The sequence below is a fragment of the Myotis daubentonii genome, chromosome 2 (genome assembly GCF_963259705.1).
Source record: "Myotis daubentonii chromosome 2, mMyoDau2.1, whole genome shotgun sequence".
NCBI classification, from domain to species: Eukaryota; Metazoa; Chordata; class Mammalia; order Chiroptera; family Vespertilionidae; genus Myotis; species Myotis daubentonii.
The window spans coordinates 12,079,243-12,099,620 of record NC_081841.1 but is presented as its reverse complement, the minus strand read 5'-3'; the positions used below and the strand labels follow the sequence as shown (position 1 = coordinate 12,099,620).

Here is a 20,378-nt window from a genome sequence, read left to right as displayed (position 1 = left end):
GCTCTTCCTCTCGGTGTCATTCAGCTGTGGGCCAGGCGGACAGATGTGGGGGGGAGCGGGGCCCCAGGCCTAGTTTGTACACCAGCTCTGCCACTGGCTGGCGATGTGACTGTGGGCAGGATGCTTCACCCCGGGCACTGCTTTTCTCATCTGTATGACACTGAGATGGACTGTGGGATCCCTAAGGTTCTATCTAGCGGTGACATCCCACCAAATAATAAATTACTCAGCAGATAGTTAGCCCCTGCTAGGTGCCAGGCATGATTCTAGATGTGGGGAATGTGGTGGCGGACATGAGAAGGCCCTACGGGAGCTTATGGGTGACTCTAAGCCAGTAGAAAAAGGCAGCTGCTGGGAATGACAACATTCCGATCAGAGCGGTGGAGGGTGGAGCATTTAGCTTCTTGAGCTAGGATGTCCAGAAAAGCCGCTCTGAGGAGGTGACATTTGAGCTGAGATCTGAAGAATGATCACAAGGCAGACACACAGGAGCCTGGGGGCAGGGAGGGGTGGTGAAGCACATTGTGGGCAGAGGAGACGGGTAGAAGAAGATTCTCTGGAATGGGCACGAGTCAGGCATGCCACAGGGAGGAGCCAAGGAGGGCATCGTGAAGACAATCATGAGGAACAAGCAACCTTTTTGAAAAACACAAAAGACTGTTTTGTAATATTTCTTAATATGAGCTGTTTAACACCCGAGATCCTGTTTTATGGAGCAGGGCCCAGTCTTACTATGGCCTCTCTGGGATTTAAAGTGGGTCCTGGGCCGGAATTCCACTGTCACACAGACAGCACCATGTGGCTCCCGCACGGGGACCAGGGTGCACTTCAGCATTATGAAAGCCTGTCAGTAGTCACCTTGGCAACAGCCCTGGTGCTGTCTCCTGTGAGTTCCCAGACACCACTATACCCTTCTCCCTCTCTCCTACCTGCTCTTTTGACTGTGGAGTGGCTGCTCTTTGCTCTGTAGGGCATGCTGTCCTGGGTACTACAGACCCTCTCTACTAGGATCCCTCCTTCTCGAAGATGAATTGCTGGTCCTCTTCGCATGCCTGGGGCCTATCAGCCTCCCCCTCACCCCCTCGAGCTCCCACTCAAAGAGGCAGAGCAGTCCCTTTGGCCCCTGAGACTACCAGCAGCAGCCATTGTTGTCGTGCCCCCTTCTCCCGGCTGTCCAGGCTTCAGCCTGTCTGTCTCCCTCACAGGAGGCAGCCTCCCACCTAATCCCTCAGGGCTCCACTCTCCAACTGTCAGGGAAGACAGATGGGGAGCAGAAGAATTCACACACTCTCTCCCCTACTTGCAGTCCTTGCCATCCTTGTTGACTGGCTCCTGTCCCTCTTGGGGTGGCCCTTAGCACAGCAAGGAAATCTTTGTGGTGACTGGCCCACAAACCAGGCGCCTCCCCTCTGATTGTACCGGAGGGCTCATTTGCATAGCTGTCTTGGGAACTGGAAAAAAAGGTGAAGAAGCACTTCAGAGACATCTCTTATTTCTAATTCTTCCTAGAACTGCTTCCCCTCTTCTTACAGCTACAAGCACCTGTTTTTCTGACCTGCACAAGAGCACGCCTCCCCTCCCTCTCAGTTGGCTCATCTTGGCTCCTTCCACATTCACACACACCGAGCCCAATTATTGCCACTTCCTGCTGAGTCTCTTCCAGGATTCCAGTGACTGGAGACCAAAAAGATGTTCTTCAAATGATAGGCACTAATAATAACCTTTGAAGCTGTTAGCTTGCTTGCTTCCTCTTCAAAAGCCTGCTTTTAGGCTACAGTTCATAATTGAATTCAACTGTAAAGTGCTATTTTTAATAATGTCATTGTATTTCACTTGGCAGTACTGTTCTCTTGGGTTGATTGAGTGGGACCTATCACATCTCCATAACTAGTGATAAAGCTCACAGCCACCCATCCACATCTACTTGGACATGCTATTACTCATGTTTGTTCTCTCTCTCTCTCTCTCTCTCTCTCTCTCTCTCTCTCTCTCTCTCTCTCTCTCTCTCTCTCCCACCCCCGCCCCCTTGTATCACTCCTATATTCCCAGTAAGGCTATTCCTTCTTTGGGGTTTGACTTCCCAAGACATTCCAGATTGAGCACAAAGTCTATATTACTGGTTGAGTGAACACCAGTCTAATACTGGCTAAGAAATCTTTTGCATTTCCCCTGTTGGAGACCTAGACCACAGTTTGATCTTTCAGAAGTTCACTGATTCCATCCCATCGACTTGCACTAATAGCATCTTAAGAAATTTAACAAACTGTGAACATGACTAATATTGTGTATATGTAACTTCAAGCTAATTTTAACTTTGTGGAATTTCTTTCCCCTCAACAAGTACCCGTTTAATAGCCCCACTTCCCGGATGGAGCCTTGTTTGATGAGCACTACTCCCAGACTGCATCCTACTGCAGTCACCCCCCGATGGCCAGAGGTGCCCACAGCCAACACGTGCTACACAAGCCCGCCTGTGCATTCCACGAGGTATGGAAACTCTAGTGACATGTACACACCCCTGACCACCCGCAGGAATTCTGAGTATGAGCACATGCAACACTTTCCTGGCTTTGCTTACATCAATGGAGAGGCCTCCACAGGATGGGCTAAATGACTGCTCTCATAGGAATCCATATTTAATATTAATAAGTATTAATAATAATAATAACCCCCCCCCCGAAGCCTTTATCTCTCTACAGTATAACTTGTAAACTATTCCTAGGCATCCATTTTCCTAATGAACGTGAGGCTGGGATTCAGTATGGGATGAATAAACTTTAGCTCAGAAACAGGACCCACTCAAAGTCAGTGAGATTGGGTTCCTGTAGCCAAGCCAGACTTGACTTTCTTAGAGCACTATCTCAGACAGGCCCCTCTGTGCCTTTTCCCTTTGTTCCAGGACTTTGCTTTGTGTTGCCAACCACTCCCCATAAGTTACTTATTTTCCTGTTGACAAAAGCTCTTTAGTCTTGAAGGATGGATACTGGAGACAGAATCTGGTTTGTGTTCTTGGATGGGCACATAATTTACCAAGAGCACTCGCCTTGTTATCTGTCTGACATCTTACTATACAGTGAACAGCCCTCAGATATGCTCAACGCATTCCTTCTGCCTGGTGGTGCTCCCAGGAGCATCAGGGCTAAATGCAGGTACCTGGCAACTCGTGCCTGTCACAGGACCTGCATTAGAACGTAAGCACTGTCTAGAGGAAAGGAAGAGGTCTGTTCTGCATGCCTTAAGTTGACTGACGTTCGTAGGGGACCAATTCTTCTATGTACAAATATTTGTCCTAAGTTTGCACAATGGCTAGTGTCAGCGACAGGCAGGGAGGGGCTTCTAAAGTTCTGTGCGATGTGGATGAGGAGCATTGAGTATCACATTCTGCTGTATTAACGTTGTGAAACTGGATGGACCAAACATTAACTTACTGAGCACCAAGTGTGCAAGTGACTTCCACGGTTCCTTCATAAGACGAAATAATTTTCGACACTTTGATAGAAAAAATATTTCAAAGCTGTGCCTTTGAGCTTATACTATACTGTGTATGTGTGGAAATAAAAATGTATTGTACTTTTGGAAAATTTTTTCGTAGGCATTCTTTCTGTCAGATTTGTAGCAATTTGTGCAGTTTGTTAGAGCTTAACATAGGTTTTCTTTCTGTATTATAAAAAGCACCAAGCAATTATGGTGGACCTATTACCCTATGGGTAAGAAATAAATAGAAATATGACATCGGATGTTTTAGCAATTGTTCTGTAAATAAAATCTTTGATCACACCCACTTTGTGTGATAATCATGTCTACAGCTAAAATGGAAATAGTTTTATCTGTACAGTTGTGCAAGATATGAATGGTTTCACACTCAAATAAAATGTATTGAAATGACCTGCTTTCATTTTGCATTTGCTATAACTGTGTGTGTGTGTGTGTGTGTGTGTGTGTGTGCGCGCGCGTGCACGCGTGCATATATAAATAAATACCATTCTGAATACTAGAGTGAAAGTAGGCAAAACAAAACTCAGTGGTCCCGAATGGTCGTGCTTATCCAGTTCATCATCATCTCATCATAAAACAATTATTAAAGTTTGGGTAGGCCTGGTATGCAGTCCTCCGGCAACAATTTAGTGCCTGCAGCCTGATTGAGGTTTGTAGGGGACCAATTCTACATACAAGGACTTAAGTTTGCATGATGACTGACGTCAGCAAAGGGCAGGGGCCTTTCAGCCCTTAAAGGGAATATTGTTCTTCAGCATCAGCATCATTAAGACTTGGTCCCCTGGCGTGTAGTTCATTGTGCGTTAATGATCTCTGGGTGTAAAGGTACGTCAAGTGCAGTGCTTCAGATGCAATAAGCTCTGGAACAGATGTAACATTACTGAGTACTCAGTAAGCATCAACAAACTCTCCCCCAGCACTGCATTTGGGTTCTAGGGCCGAGGACTGAGGATAGGCAGGCAAAATGATGACATGTTTTGCCCAAACTTTAAGTCTACGGCGTATGAGAGAGTCAGAGCCAAAGATTTCCAGAAATGGCAGCAGTGATGTGTTAACTAAAAGGCATGAGAATTTGACAACTCAATTTGCATTTTGAAAGATTTATTTTTAAAGCCAAGCTTTTACTTGCTATTACATAACATATTTGTACCTGAAAATGATTTTAAGATTAAAATTATATATTTTACATAGCATCCCCTTTAGAAACTTAGCTCTGTTGATCTGCCAAAAGGAAAGTAGGTGCTAGATTTCACTCCCTGAAGGTAACTGGATCTTTGGCCACAATCCATTAGATGGCTTTATATGAGGAAAGGAAGGAGGAAGAACGAAATTTCAGGTTCAGTCACTGTACGAAACAAACCTAAGGATACCCAGACCTTCGTGCTCTTACAGCCCAAAGCTAGTGCTCCAGAAATCAAGGGGTGGAGGAGGTTTGACTTTTGACTTGCTAATCATAAAAAACTAAAGCAATTGCCAAATTCTTAGCCAGGTAGCAGCAGCACATAATAAACGACACCCATATAGTACAAGTCGCAGCCACAGGCTTGTTAAATGCATGGAAGTTTAGGCAAAAAATAGTCACAATCCCAGAGAACAAAGTGGTCACTCCAAGAACTTGGCAAGGGAGACGATGTGTGCCTCCTCCTCACAGCACAGCCAAGCGCTGGGAGCCCTGGGCGTTCTCTCCAGACCACAGGGTACCCGTCTCTTGGGAGGTGAGCATACTGCCCATGTTCCCAATTGTTCTCAACCTTCAATTTCAGAACTGACAAGGATCTGATTAGGAAAAGACAGCAGCTGCTGCGAGCTCATGACTCAAATGCACCTTCTCTCCCTCTCGGATGGTTCTTACCCCGCCACCAGAATGGGAATGGGCAAGGTTGGTGGCTGGGAGTGGGGCCAGCCACTTGTCAGAGGAAGAACAGAGGAGTCTTGGCAGTAGAGAGACACTCCCCTCTTTAGGACTTTCTGAAAAGGACTCTGCCAGCTTGACACTGGCTGGAGTCGTGAACAGCAGCCAGGATGGCTCACCCACGTTGCCGGCCTGTGGCGTCCGAGGCATCCAGCCTGCTGTGTCCTTTGTCAGGCCTCTGATAGACCCCAGGTCTGGAAAGAAAGGGAATCTGAGCCTGCAGCCCAGTCACAGACCAATCAAAACTGTGCCAGTGAGTAAGCCCAACCTCAGTGGGGAGAGGGACTGACAGCGTGGAAGGAACTGAAAGGAAGCCTTGGCTTCACCACCATGTGACCTTGGAGGGGTCACCTCCCCACTCTGGACCTCAAGCAAGCATGTCGTATGACTATGACATTCCAATTACAGTCTGTGCGCTGATGGGCCCGGGCCGGCAGATCTGGGTGAGGAGGGTGGACAGCTTAAGGAAAACAAAGAACGGACTGGCAGCTGGGCAGTGGCTCAGGAAGCCAGCCACAGGAGCGGAGGCGACGGCTCCACCAGCTGGTGCTCAAAAACAGCCTGGGGTTCATGCCTGTCAGCTCGGCCCCTTTACCTGCACCACCATCACGGAGCAACTCTCTACCCCTTCCGCAGGCCCAGCCCCACCCTCCCCTGCACAGATCTGGGGAGTAGTCTTCTGCCATTTTCCCATTTCCCCAGATTCGTCCTTAATATTTGTTTTAAAGTGACAGCCATCAAAATGACCCAAGTGAATCTGGACAAGAGCACCAACAGGCTATTTTTCCCAACGTCTTGCATCTCTTAAAGGCAAAATCACAAAATTAAAAAATAAAATAAATCCTGGAAGGAAATAGTACAAACACTCCTGTTATTATGTGGGGAAGGGTTACTGTAGGTCTCCTGAAGCATAGAGCTCACACCTATTCAAGAGCCCACCGAGTGCAAATCGCCACTGGGGGTTTAAAGGAAAAGGGGATTTGCCTAGTGCCTGTACAGTGAGGTAGAACTGCCATTCATTCCCAGTTCCAACAAAGATGTGTAGGAGGTGCACTCCAGCTCCAAGTAGGATTGGACTTAAGTGGTTCTCAACCCTGGCTGCCCGTTAGATTCACCCTGTCAGCTTTGATGTGTAAGGTCCCACCCACAGTAAATAATTGACCTGGAAGTGACCCCAGGGCATCAGTAGCTTTTTAAAGCTCCCAGGAAGATTCTTACATGCAGCCGAAGTTGAGAAACACGACTTACACCTTGAAGTATTACACCTTGAAGTATTAAGATCCAGAGATGGCTATTCCCTGACCGTGCACCCAGTTTTCTTTCTTACAGGGTTCCAGTCTGCAGAGTAGAGAAGAGTGGCAATCCCCAGTAACCTACCCCAGCGATTCCCTACTGGTGTGCTGCAAGTTTTTAAAATGCAATACCTGTTTAGCCAGGGGGACTGACTTCTTTTCCCTTCGATTGTAAAAAAAAAAAAAAAAAAAAAAAAAATGACAATAGCCATCCAGTATAAATGAATCAAAATTCTACCTATTTTTTTTGTCAGATAGGCAAAAAAAATTTTATTTTGGTGTTCCCCAGGATTTTAGTAATTAATTTGTGTGCCATGAGATGATAAAAGTTGAAAATCGGGGCCCGCACAGTTGACAGTTCCCTGCAGCTGACAAGCCTTCCCTCGACCGCACTGTTTTGTGGGCCCTTCAGGCCAGCCCACCTCCCTACCACTTTCTAACCTGGCCCTTCTCTGCTGCAGTTCCTTGGCAGCCTCCCAAACTAAGCCAGCTTGGACTCGGCCCTGGTGGTTTCCTCTTCTTCCGAGGAGGTCAGAACCTTTTGTGCTTCATCAGCGTCCTCCCTGAAGCACTCTCCCCATTCCTCCTCCTGCACCTCAGTCCGCCCCAGCCTTCTCACCCCCATACTTTGCTGCTGCTGGTGTAGGTGGGACGGAAGACGTGGGCCCCAAGAGTTGAGCAAAGAGCTGTTGCTAGGAAAGGGGTGTGGGTGAAGAGAGGTGGTGGGCGGGAGAAATAGGGCTCCCCGGTTTGATTCCTCCCTTTGTCATCATAAATGCCTCAAGAGCTAAAACCAGTTGTTGGAGAACTATTATGAAAAATAATGAGGTCTGACCGTGGCAGCAGGGGTGAGAGAAGCAACCGCAGAACCAGCTGCAGTGCTTGCTGATCCTTGGCATTTATAATAGTCTCCCCATAGATGGGAAAGCGCCAAACTGCGCCCCCACCAGGAATGGCATCCAAAATGTCCTGGCCAGTGCTACACCTCTCAGGAAGGATAAAATGCAAAACAGCCGAATCCGAAGACAGTCTTTGAGAATGTGACACGCTCTCTTCACCTCACTCTCAGTTGGCATGAGGTGCCTTTCTGAAACAGATCTGCCTGAATCCCCAGAGGCTCCTCTCCTTGGGGTCTGCTGTGTGGCAGGCACCTCGTCTCCACATCTGACCACCTCCCGGCTATGTCCATGGTATAATCACATCTGTTTACAGGTGAAGAGACGTGGGCTCTGAGCAGTTTGGTACTTTGCCCAAAGTCACACGGTAAGTGGGAGAGCTGGGGTTTGAAAACAAAACTACCCTGTTCTGGAGCCTGTGCTCCTCCTCCAGCACACTGCCTCCTTCCTCCTTCCTACTTCTGTTCCCACCCCCACCCCATCCCACCCCACCCCCAATCCTCTCTCCTAAGCAGCTTTGCAGTTTTTAAATTAACCTTGACCATGGTCATAGAACCTACTGGGGTTGGGGAGTTTCACGGGTCCTGGGAAATTGTGGTGTGCCGAATGAAGGCAGTTCCTAAGCTGGGCACCACACCATTCCCCATGCCCAGACTAGCCGTCCCTCTATCATTTCCCAGGGAACATGCAAACCAATACATTATCAAGGACCAAGATTTGGTCATTCTATAGAGAAACAGGAACAAAAGAAAATCAATAATAATGTACAAAAAAGACAGGTCACAGGAGGATTTTTATTACCAGGTCGGAAAAAAAGCTCTGCAGGGGAGGTGCAATGAGCCAAGTATTCACTAGAATGAAGTCATTTGAGGGGGTTGGGGAACAGTGGCTACCTCTTGCTGTTCAGGTCACTACCCTTTGACAGCGGTGGCCTCTGACCTCCACAGCCCTACAATTCTGTTTTGACTGACCCCGAAACCCATGAAATTCAGATGTAGGCACTGCCCAAAAGTTGAGATAAAGCTGAGTAATATGGGAAAAGCTCCCGGTATGTGCCCCCAGCTGAAAGGAGCTGGCAGTTCTTTGGCCGTAGATGCAATTTATTCTGTCCTCCGCCTTTCAGGGAAATGCTAATCCTTCATAGGCGACTCAAGGGGAAGACTAACATGTGTTGATGATGAATGGCAATCATCTTTTGTCCACTGCCACCTCCTCCTAGGGTTGAAACCTTAAGAGTTTAATCAAATGTCAGTAAGTAAATCAATGCTTTGCTGCATAAGTAGTTAAAAAGGAAGTGGTGGGAAGAAGGTATATGAGAATCTAATTCCTCTGACATGTGCATCTCAAAAGCTTAATTGCAAAGACATTGATATGGTGTGTATGTGTGTGTGTGTGTGTGTGCTGTTAGACTATTTACACACACACACACACACACACACACATACACAGTCACTATACCAAAACTGTCCTATGTCATTGCATGTCAGGGTTAAAAACATTAACTCCAAGGTTTTAAAACCAAAGCAGTGTGTTGGAATTACTCTTCTGTTAAAAACACCACCACCAACCATGAATCTTATGCATTTTTACAGCAAATAGGAATAACATGACTTTTTATCCCCAAATCTTCACAAGATCGTTGTGAGGGAGACTGCATTTTTCATTCCAGTTCAGCTAACATTTGAGTGGCCACCCCATGCCAGGTCTGCTGTGCTGGCCACCGTGACAGCCATCTCTTTTCCCCCTTACAGCATCCTGCAAAGAAGGTATTATTATGCTCATTACAGTTGAAAATCATCAGTGCTCAAAGAGGGCAAGTGACTTATTCCTGAACACCCAGGGACAGAGTTAAAATGTAAACAAGAATCTTTTGGCTTGCAAGTATTCCTGTTAGATTTTTTTTTTTATAAACTGGTTGCCAGCGGGGTTTTAAGAAATTTGACAAATGATTGGCTTCTGAGATACACAGTGAGTCACAACTAAAAACCAGGTTTTCCAATTCCCAGCCCAGGTTCTTTCACCACATTACAGCACCGCCACCCAAAGCGCTGGGTTTTCCCAAGAGGTGTTTGGATGGGATTCCAAGCCAGCAAGATGCAAATAGGTCTGACCCACATTCCAGCTCTTGGATACATAAAATCTCCTAGCGGGCAGTGCCCATTCTGTGTGCTTAGTTTGAGAGTCCCACTGTGGATAGTCAATCAATATTGAACAACCATAGGTACAGTTGCCAAGGACTAACAGCATGGACTCAATCTTAGCAATTAGAATACTGGAAATATGACTGCGGAACCTCAGAAAGGTGCTGAAAGGCTGGATCGATTAGTCATCAATTTTTAATTTTTTTAAAAAACTCTGAAGTGATTTAATCCAATTCTAATTTTATAAATAAGATCCCAAGAAATTAAAATAGTGTGCACAAGGATCTGACACCCTTTGGCAACAGACCCTCGGCTGTTTCCCATTTAACTTTGTCACGTGGCATTGTGAGATAGTGTTTTCAGGGATGTAACATGTTGAAGTTGGATTGGCTGGTCTTAGAGTCATCACTGATTATGAAATGTCTCTCAGATTTAACTTTTCCTTATTCTACTGACCAATTGACCTCTTAGGAAATCTCCATTGCTTGCTTTCAAACTCAACCAAGTTGGTATCATTTCTCAATAAGCGTCTGGTTAATTTTGGCCTCCTGAATTTTTCTCATGGCATTTCCCCCTATTTGCTAAGCCCTCTAAAGTTCTCTCCACTATTCTGTCTTCACAGTTCACCTTCTCTAAGAAGGCTTCTCTGATTACTCTTCTTCTCATCAATGTTTTTCTTGCTTTGATTTGCATAAGGCAAGTTCAGTTAGAAAAGACTCCGCTGATTGCCTGGATGTTTCTTATAGCCCCAAAGAATAGGGTCAATTGTTTCTACTTCTTTTTTTAAGGGTGCTTTAGATAATTCTGTGCTCCAATGATCACCACATATATGGTGGGGCAAAAGTAGGTTTACAATTGTTTGTATAAAAAATGATACAATAATATAAGAACAGAGTCTGTGTTTCCTGTACTCGCAACTATAAATGAACTTTTGCCCAACCTGTATTTGTTAAAGGATCAAACCACGATAACTAACTTTGTTATAAAAAGGAGACTTCATTCTAGGTAGAAAATGAATTTAAAATAATTTTCATCTTGCTGGGTCATTCTCAAAGACTAACTAATGAGTCACATGCACCTGACTTTGGTAGTCTATCAAAAAACTGGTTCAGTGGTTGATACTCTATCAAAATATTGGTCCACTGGTTCTCAATCCTGGCTGCTCACTCAGATCAACAGAGAGGCTTTTAAAACTACCAGTACCCAGGCCTCGCCACAGATCAACTGAATCAGAGTCTTTAGAGGTATGCCCAGGAAATGATTTGCATATATCATATTGATATTTAATTTGCACATATTGATTTGTACAACCTCAATAGATTTTTCTAAAGAACTAGCATGTTCAAATATACTTTTGTGGTTCTTAGGATCACAAAATGTTAGAACTGAGAGAGAACTAAAATAATATCTGACTCAATTCATTTATTTTTACAGCTGAGGACACTGTGGTGTAGGAAAGGCTGAGTGACAGGTCCTATCTTGAATTAGTGGAATTCTCTGAATTCCATTTCTGGAGCTGTAGTGACTAGACCAAGTCGTTTCATTTTTAAATGTCTATTTCTTCTAAAGAAAAGGTATAAGAATAACTGCATGTGGAAGATTTGGATTTTAAAAGCTGTTGGCACCAAGTACTCCTTAAAAACCTTCAATTTGGCACATTCCAACTTACCCATTGTCATGGCAGAGGAAGTGCCACAGCAGGATATATCAAAGTCCAAAATAAATGACTAGTATCTATTTGCAGGCTTGTTCATTGGCCCTGACCTATAAGTCTATAACATTTTATTCTATCAGAACCTAGAGCACTTCTAGCCCTTAACTATACCACTTATTAGCCAACTTATTGCTTATGAGCAAGCTAATCAGCACCATGAACTTCCCTTTTCTCTGTAAAAAGAAAGATAGTGCCTGTCCTATTGACCTTGCATTTTTTTCAGCTCTTATAATGATTAAATCAGATTATCTACATGGAGATATTTTGAGACTAGTAAAGCACTATTGATATACTAGTTATATGTATAGAATTATATTGCCATCTTTCAAAACAAATGACTTGTGACTAAGTATTTGCTGCTTTGATTACCCAGTCTCTAATTCCTTCGTACCAGGCCATCCAAGAATCAACAGGAACTAGAGTTGGTGTTGGACTAGAGGCTCTCGTCACTGAACGTATCACATAACTAAATATCCAGGGAGGTAAAGTGACGTAGTGACCCAGGATTCAGCTAGTCTAGGCTCTAGTCCCAGAGTCTGCTTTTAACTATTGACTTTGGACAAGTCACTTAATTTTTCTGGGACCAGAGTCTCGTCAGTGGTCAAAGGATGACTTGAATTGGAGTCAAAGATCCTTTTAATTTATAAAATCTGAATATTAGTGCTTAATTAAAATTACTAAAGTGCAATTTCCCCAAACCGTTAACTTATGTGGTTTCACATTTTTAAATCTCTTTTTAGAAATACAGGTTTGCCTAAAAACACAAGCCTAATTCTGTTAGACATTTCAAACACATGTGTAAGACTCTCTTTGAAAGACACAGCTCTACTCAGATACTTTATGCTTGTTAGTATCCTGTCCAGGAGCCCTTGCTCCAAAAATAAATATATGGTTACCCAAAAAGCACAAGATACAGTACTGGACATAGAGTAAGCACCCAAATACTGTTATATTACAGTTCTCAGTCTGAGTCCCAGTTTGTGCTATTTAACCCATCTGAGCCTGTTTTCTTATCTATAAATGGGGAAAATACCTTCCTCAAGGATTCACTGAGATAGTATATATGCAAATGGTTTGTAAACTGTTCAAAACAATTGCAAGATGCTACTATTACCTAAGGGGATGTAGCTTACTATAGCATGACCTTTCTATACAGTGTGCTCTTTCAAGAGATAGATTAAAATCTTTCTCATTTAGTTTATTATGGACACAGCACCTACCTGGCTCAACAAATATGCTCAATAAATTTTTGCTGCATGAAAAGTAGAAACCACAGAAAGACCTAAACTTCCATGAGCTCAGATTTCCTATTTGGTTTTCTCTCCAAATTCCCCAAAGCCTAGCACAATATCTGACCCATGGAAGAAACTCAACAATGATTAGATGAATACATTTTTGTCCCCTCTAGTTCCTCTCTTCACAGCTCAAGAGGTGGAGGTGGGCAGGGGAGGCATGAAAGACTATTTCTGGTAAAGGCTGCTTGGAATGGAAAACTGGAAATCACTTGGAAACGTCACCCACTCTCTAACAAATAGCTCGGGAGAACAAAAAGAACAACTTCAGTTTCCAAATTCTGCAATGTTGGTAGATTAATCTGTTAGCGCCTCCGAGGCTGTTTCCTCATCTGAACACGAGAACGGTGCCCCGCTCAGGGGGTCAGCACTAGAACTGAAGCTCGGCCAGGGCAGGCATTCATTTGGGGCTCACCGTCTCCACACCACGCAGCGCTGGGCCGTACGGAACAGTGCCCAGCACAGCACCGGTTGGCAAATATTTGCTGGCTGCACCTGTGGCCAATCGGCTGTGGCACCACCGCTAAAGGAAGAGGCTGCCTGCAGGCAGCAGACACTTAGCAGAGGTGGGCCTGCATAGAGCTTCCCAGACAAGACAAAGCCAAGGGAGTTCATCGCCACCAAACCAGGATCACATGAAATGTCAAGGGGTCCTCCTTAAGAAGAAGAAAAAATATGACCAACAGCATGGCAATCAATATGCATCTAGCAACAATGGACTGACTCTAGAACAAGCAAGCAGAACAGAAACAGACCCACAGGTTCTGAGCACGTGGTGACGGCTGCCAGATGGGCGGGGGGCTGCGAGGATGGACAAAAGGTGACGGAGTGAAGAAGTACAAATCGTTGGTTACAGAATAGCCAGAGGGCCCCCAAGTACAGCACAGGGAATACAGTCAGTACCATCCTAACAACTATGTACGGCGTCAGCTGGGTACGAGATATATCGGGATGATCACTTGGTAAGTTATGTAATGTCTAATCACGGGGGTGTACTCCTGAAACTAATACAATACTGTATGTCAACTGTAATTGAAAGATTCAAAATGATATTTTAAAAACGGTATTAAAAAATCGCTGGTCCCCCTTTATCTAGATAACTACCTGCAATTTCCCACAGGACCGTAGCTGAATACATTACAAGACCGCAAACAAGGGAGGAAGGAAAGAATCTGACAGAGAGCGAAACCGCTAAACGAGGAAAGTGGGAATTAAACCGGTGCTTCACAGTTCCCACCAAAGGGAGCCAGCTTCCGCGAATGGCAACCAGTCCAACCAGCCAGGGCTCCGGCAGGACGGCCAGCTCCGTAAGGAACAAAAAGGAGGCCGGGCCCACGCTCAGACCCACCCCCTAACGGTTTCTTGGCCGCTGGCCTCCGGGCCCGTGGGACTCTTGTTTCCGGCCTCCGCAGGACCACAGTTCCCAGCATGCCTTTGGAGGGAAGCCTTTCCCGCTGGATGACTACTCATCCCGGCATGCCGTTCGGCACTCCAGCATATTGGATGGGATCGTGGGATGACCCCATTGCACGCAGGGAGTTGTAGTCCACTCAGCTGCTGTCTCTGAGAGGGGCGGGGACGAGCCGGGTCGTTCTCGTCAGCTGAGAAGAATGATTCATAGAGGAGGGTCAGGTGGGAACAGTGCTGTCCGCGAAAGCCCACTTAAAAGGCTGGCTTCTTCGAGGGAGGGAGAGGCAGAAAAGCCAGCAGGACCTCGGGCCTGACCCCCCTCAGGCCGCTCGGCAGGCCTCGGTCGAGTCCTGGGCCTGGTCAGGGGCGGCCGCGGGACGCTGGTTGCTGGGGGACCGGTGACGTCGCGGGGTGAAAGTTGAGGGGCGGTGACGTAGGGCCTGCCCGGGCGGAGGCTGGCGGGTTGGAGGCAGGAGGGAGGGAGGGAAGGAGGGAAGGAAGGAAGCTGGGAAGGAGCGAGCGAGCGGGGGCGCGAGGCGTTTACCTGGAGGCAGCGGCTCGGGCGCGCAGAGCGGCCGCGGCTCCCCCGCACCTGCGGCCATGGATGAGGAGCGCGCCCTGTACATCGTCCGGGCCGGCGAGGCGGGGGCTATCGAGCGGGTCCTGAGGGATTACAGCGATAAGGTAAAGAGCCCTGGCCCCCGGCTTGCGGTGTGGCACCCCCGGCCGCCCCCCGAGCTTGCACGCGCATCCCTCCCCACCCCCTCATTCCGGGGATGCGCATCGCTCCCCCCCGAAAATGTTTCCGGCGTGGACATGCGTGTTTGTGCCCCCCAGCCTTGCCCAGCCGTGCATCCTGCACCCCCCTGCCCCCACTCTGGCGCCCACTCCTCTGATTCCGGCCCAGCAGCCGGTCCTGCGGTCCGTCCTCCCGAGCGCGCAGGTCACACCCCCGGAGTCCGTGGATGTGCGTCTGTGCCCTGTGCCCCACTCTTGGATGCATAAATGCACGCGAGGCTCCCTCACCTGTGTAGCATAAAAATATTTGCTTAACCACGGACCCCGGCATGCATAAAACGTTACCGGCCACGACAGTGGTTCTTTATGTACCTGTACCGTTTTCAAGGTGTGATGGCTCGTATGTGGTCTGACTTGATTCTCAGAGTGTTTATGGGGTCGATGGTATGATCCTCCCCATTTTATAGATGAGAAAACCGAGGCGCCAAGAACTGAAATCATGCCAAGGTCATGGACGTGCTATGTTGTGAGTGAAGGTAGAATCCCGCTCCTAATAATACCTATTATTTGTATCGCATTAACAGTTTTCCCATCCCTTATCTCATTTAATCTTGACAGCAGTCCTGTGAGGTTTTATCTGCGTTTTGCAACCGAGATTCTTGATTGGTTAAGTAACTTGTCCAAGGTCATGGTTGGGAGCTGGGATTCCAGCCTTGGTCTTCAAACCATTCATTGTTCGTTCCACTGTACAACTCTGCGGTAGAAAGGTATCTTGTTATACATCCCAGCCGCTTCTCTGAATCTCTCTCCTGAAACCGTTAGCTTTCCGTTGCTTATCCTTCCAGGAATTTTACATGCTCACTTCAAAAGGTAGCATACCACACCGTTATTCTTCCATTAAGAAGACTACTTTATAAGAAATGACTGACTACCCCCTCTGTGAAAACACACCCAACACCAAGTCACAGCCTAGATAGAACATCTTTCTTCCTTCTTTTTTTTTTTTTTGCTTCCATTCATAATTTCCTCTTCTGTGTTTGCTATGTGCCCACCACTGCACTTTCATGCACTTTGTGTTATTGAGCTGCCAGTATGCCATTTCTGCTCTGGGTGGAGATCCAGAAATAATACACCTTCATTCCCGAGTAATCTTCCCAACAACACTTTGAGGAAAGTGGTGGTATTCCCATTTCACAAATGATAAAATTTAGGATAAAGTCGCCCCAAATCCACACAGCCATTGAGAGATGGGGCCGAGATTTGAATTTAGGTTGTCTGACTACTGTTTCTACAGGACTATCCTGACTTCTTTGAGATGATGCATGGATTCATTTCTCTTCATAGCTTAGCTCCTTCACTTTTGGATACACTTTACTGTTTCCTGTTTACCTAATTTAGGAGGAATTCATTTAATGCCTAGTTGTACATATTGTGGAGATTGTATTCATTTTACTTGATTTATAACTGCTCTCCAAAAAAAAGATTTGAAGCACTGCAAAGTGATTTTCAAAAGAAAGAAATACAACAGAAACCTTGCCATTGTGTTGAATGAGTTAGTATTTACCTAGCACTTACTGTATGACACATATCTAGCAATAAAGAAAACCTTTTCTTCCATAGGAAGGGAGGAAGAAAACTCTCTAATTGGACCTTATCACCGCTTTTCATATTCTTTCTCCCCTTCATGTCTAAACTGATTGGAACTCCAGATTTGCTTCCTCCAACTTACCTCTCCCTCTCCTTGATCTCCAGGTTGGTTACCACTCCTGGTCAAGTGCTGTCAACTTAAGTTCTGGACATCTCCAGCTCCCCTTTCACACTGGGGATGCCTTTAAAGTTGTAATGTTAAATATGTGTGTGTGTTTTTAATCCTCACCCAAGGATATGTTTTTTTAATTTTTTAGAGAGAGGAAGGAAGGGAGAGAGAGAGAGAGGAACATCTATCGGTTGCCTCTAGTACACACCCTGACCAGGGATCGAATCTACAACTTAGGTATGTGCCCTGGCCTGGAATCAAACCTCAACCTTTTTTGGCATATGGAACGACACTCCAGTCAACTGAGCCACCCAGCCAGGGCCGAATATGTATTTTTTAAAGGGGATATTCCTAAAGTGTTTGGGAGGCTTGAACTTTTTGGGCCAATCCTGAAAATCTGACTTGCTCCAAACTGAGTCAGTTAGCTCCTTCAGAAAAGAGTTCTCATGTTTAATGCTGGCTATAGTACGGCCAGAAAGAATAGAAAAATAGGTGCAGAGAAAATAGCTGAATTTCACATTGGCAGTGGGACCTTGCCCCTCAAGGCGAAAGACATTGAGGCAGATGAATAGGAAAGGGAAGTATGATTGCTGTGGTCTGGCAATAAGAATGGGGAGGTGGAATTAAATTGTCCAGCTGGATGGGATATGGAATCTGAAACTCTGAAAAAGCTGGATACCTTGTGCTTCATTTTCCCTATCTGGAAAAATTTATTTTAAAAATGGTTAGAATAAGAAGTGGTTATGGGGGGTTGAGGAGTCTAACCAAGAAGGGAAATGAATAATATATAGAGAGAATGCAGTTCATTGTTTGGGCGATGTTCTTTATTACCTTATTTCTCTAATAAAGCCAGTCCTCAAAAGGAAGCAGTCGAATATAGTTGAACGAAGGTGGAATTTGGAGTCAGATAAATCTTGTTTTAGATCTGCCATTATTAGCTTCACAACTATGAATAAGGACCTGAGTCTCAGTGTCCTTATCTGTAAAATAGGAAAAATATCACCTACGTTATTTTGAGGCTTAAATTAAATGAAGTACTACTATAATGCCAAACACTGAGCCCAGTGCCCCTGGAGGCATTCACTCGGGGTGTTACAGGTTTGATGATCAAGGTATCAAGAAGTCCTGTGGCCCAAGCACAGGCTCGTGAGCCAGACTGCCTAGACCAGTGATGGCGAACCTATGACACGCGTGTCAGAGGTGACACGCGAACTCATTTTTTTGGTTGATTTTTCTTTGTTAAATGGCATTTAAATATATAAAATAAATATCAAAAATATAAGTCTTTGTTTTACTATGGTTGCAAAGATCAAAAAATTTCTATATGTGACATGGCACCAGAGTTAAGTTAGGGTTTTTCAAAATGCTGACACGCCGAGCTCAAAAGGTTCGCCATCACTGGCCTAGACTCTTGATTCTCAATTCACCATCCCTGTGCCCTAGGGCAGTGGTCAGCAAACTGTGGCTCCGCAAACTGTGGCTCCGAGCCACATGTGGCTCTTTGGCCCCTTGAGTGTGGCTCTTCCACAAAATACCAACTTCTGCGCATGGGCCGCGAAGTTTCAATCGCACTGTATGTGCGTGCCCGCACGTGGTATTTTGTGGAAGAACCACACTCAAGGGGCCAAAGAGCAGCATGTGGCTCGCGAGCCATGGTTTGCCGACCACGGCCCTAGGGCAAGTTACTTAACTTTTGTTGCCTCAGTTTATTCTTCTGCCAAACAGGGATAATAATAGTACCTACATGTTGCCCGGCTTAAATTAGTTATATGTGTAAAGCACTTAGAGTAGTGCCTGTCTCTAAGAACCCATAACTGTTAGTTTTTTAACAAAAAAAGGTAGGAATTAAATATGTGCCACTGAGTTGACCTAGTTGACATAAGAAAAGTTAGTGAGTATACTCCCATCTTTCTCTTTTTCCTTGACCCTTGCATTTTCTGATGGGTAGCAAAACACTGTGTACCATATTTAGAGCAGCAGTTACCTGTCTGGCTTTAATTTCTACTGTGTTACAGAGATTCTAATTTCCAAGCCTTCTTGCTTTTTTCACTGATCCTGGTTATCATAGGGAGAGGCAAGATCTATTTATCTCAGGGAAAAAAAAAAGATACTTGTCTGTTTCTCAAGGGCATAATGCAGGTTGACTCAGTATAGGAAAGTATTTTTTTAAAAAGTATTAAAAAAATAGGAAAGGTGGTTGTTCTTTTTCCACTCTTCTCAATTCACCTGTTAACATTTATTGAGTGCCTGTTATCCTAAGTACTTTCACATGTCATCATATATAAACCTCTTACATGAAAACTTAGGAGGGAGATGGAAGTATTCCCTTTTGGAAGAATAGGAAATTGAGGTTCAGAAAGGCAAAGTGACTATCTACGGCAGGGATGGGGAATATCCAGCCCGCGGGCCTTATAAGGCCCTCAAAATCATTTGGTCTGGCCCTGTCAAGGCAGTAGGGGTGAGTTAATTAAGTGTTTGACCAAATTAGCAGGCTAATTTTTAAGTTGATAATTTTGTATGGCCCCCGAATGATGTTATAAATATTCAAATGGCCCTTGGCAGAAAAAAAGCTCCCCACCCCTGATCTGCAGGCTCAAGGGCACATGGCTAGATGTGGTGGACCTAGTCTTCAGATTTAATTTCCACGGCTCTTTTTCGCAAGGCCATATTGCCTTTTCCATGTCTATTCTGTGTTTTTGAGAACAGAAGAGAGAGGTTTTCCAGTGCCAGTGCTACTGTTGAACCCTCATCACCTCCACTCCAGTTACAGAATGAGCTATTATGGGAAATATATGTTGAGCTAGTCTAAGCTGTCCAATCTCGTTCTTCTCTTTTAGGGCCTATTCTGATAAAGACTTAATAGAGAAATTGGTTGCCATCATTATGATTATCAACAAAAATAGTGATCCAGGACCCCAAGATGCACAGTAGGATCATAGTTCTTGAATCACAGGATATTTAGACTAGAAGGAGTCTCAAAGATAATTGCATCCAACCCCACCCGCTCAGTTAGTAGGTGAAGAAACTGAGGCCTAGAGTCATCAACAGTAATGATAACCAGAGAGATGGTCTGGTGGCCATAGAAGATACCTGGCAAATGTTAGCCCATAGAGAGCTCCAACATGATTCTACATTCGAAGTATGACATGTTTATAGCCAAATGAAAGGTAAAAGTTATTTAAGATTCAGGCAGGTAGGTCTGCAAGAGTAGTCCTCATAAGAGAGGAAAACCACACTGATAGCAGTGAGGTCTTCATTTATGTGCTAGAAGAACCTGATTAATAGGGACCTAATATTGGGACAGTTCTAGAAATACAGCCTCCACATTTGACTAGGGCAGTGGTCGGCAAACTCATTAGTCAACAGAGCCAAATATCAACAGTACAACGATTGAAATTTCTTTTGAGAGCCAAATTTTTTAAACTTAAACTATATAGGTAGGTACATTGTTATTAACTTGATTAGGGTACTCCTAAGGCTTAGGAAGAGCCACACTCAAGGGGCCAAAGAGCCGCATGTGGCTCGCGAGCCGCAGTTTGCCGACCACGGGACTAGGGCATATAAATATCCTGTACCATTTAAGAGGACTTGCTTTCCACCTTGAGGCTGAGTTCTGACTCAGTTCATTCCGCAGATATTTACCGAGGAGCATTTTAGTGGGCTGTTCCTTTGTTATACCTTGTTCATATTTCCAGATGGGTTGTATAATCGAAGTTACTGGCATTTAGTTCT

General features: G+C 45.3%; 2 protein-coding genes across 10 annotated transcripts in view; both read left to right on the top strand.

The window, feature by feature from the left end:
• RFX4 (regulatory factor X4) overlaps nucleotides 1–3,872 on the top strand; it is a 132,943-nt gene extending 129,071 nt beyond the window's left edge. Inside the window, exon 18 of the mRNA XM_059681761.1 lies at nucleotides 2,342–3,872. Within this exon, the coding sequence (XP_059537744.1) occupies nucleotides 2,342–2,614 (273 nt within the window). The 3' untranslated portion in view covers nucleotides 2,615–3,872. The remainder of the gene's footprint in view (nucleotides 1–2,341) is intronic.
• A 10,508-nt stretch (nucleotides 3,873–14,380) lies between these two features.
• Nucleotides 14,381–20,378, top strand: part of RIC8B (RIC8 guanine nucleotide exchange factor B) — a 111,736-nt gene continuing 105,738 nt past the window's right edge. For all 9 annotated transcript variants that reach the window (XR_009451122.1, XR_009451121.1, XR_009451119.1 and 6 more), the window contains exon 1: nucleotides 14,381–14,836. Coding sequence is in view for 5 of the 9 variants with exons in the window: in XM_059681757.1 (XP_059537740.1) it covers nucleotides 14,753–14,836 (84 nt within the window). In the remaining 4 variants the exon portion in view is untranslated. The remainder of the gene's footprint in view (nucleotides 14,837–20,378) is intronic.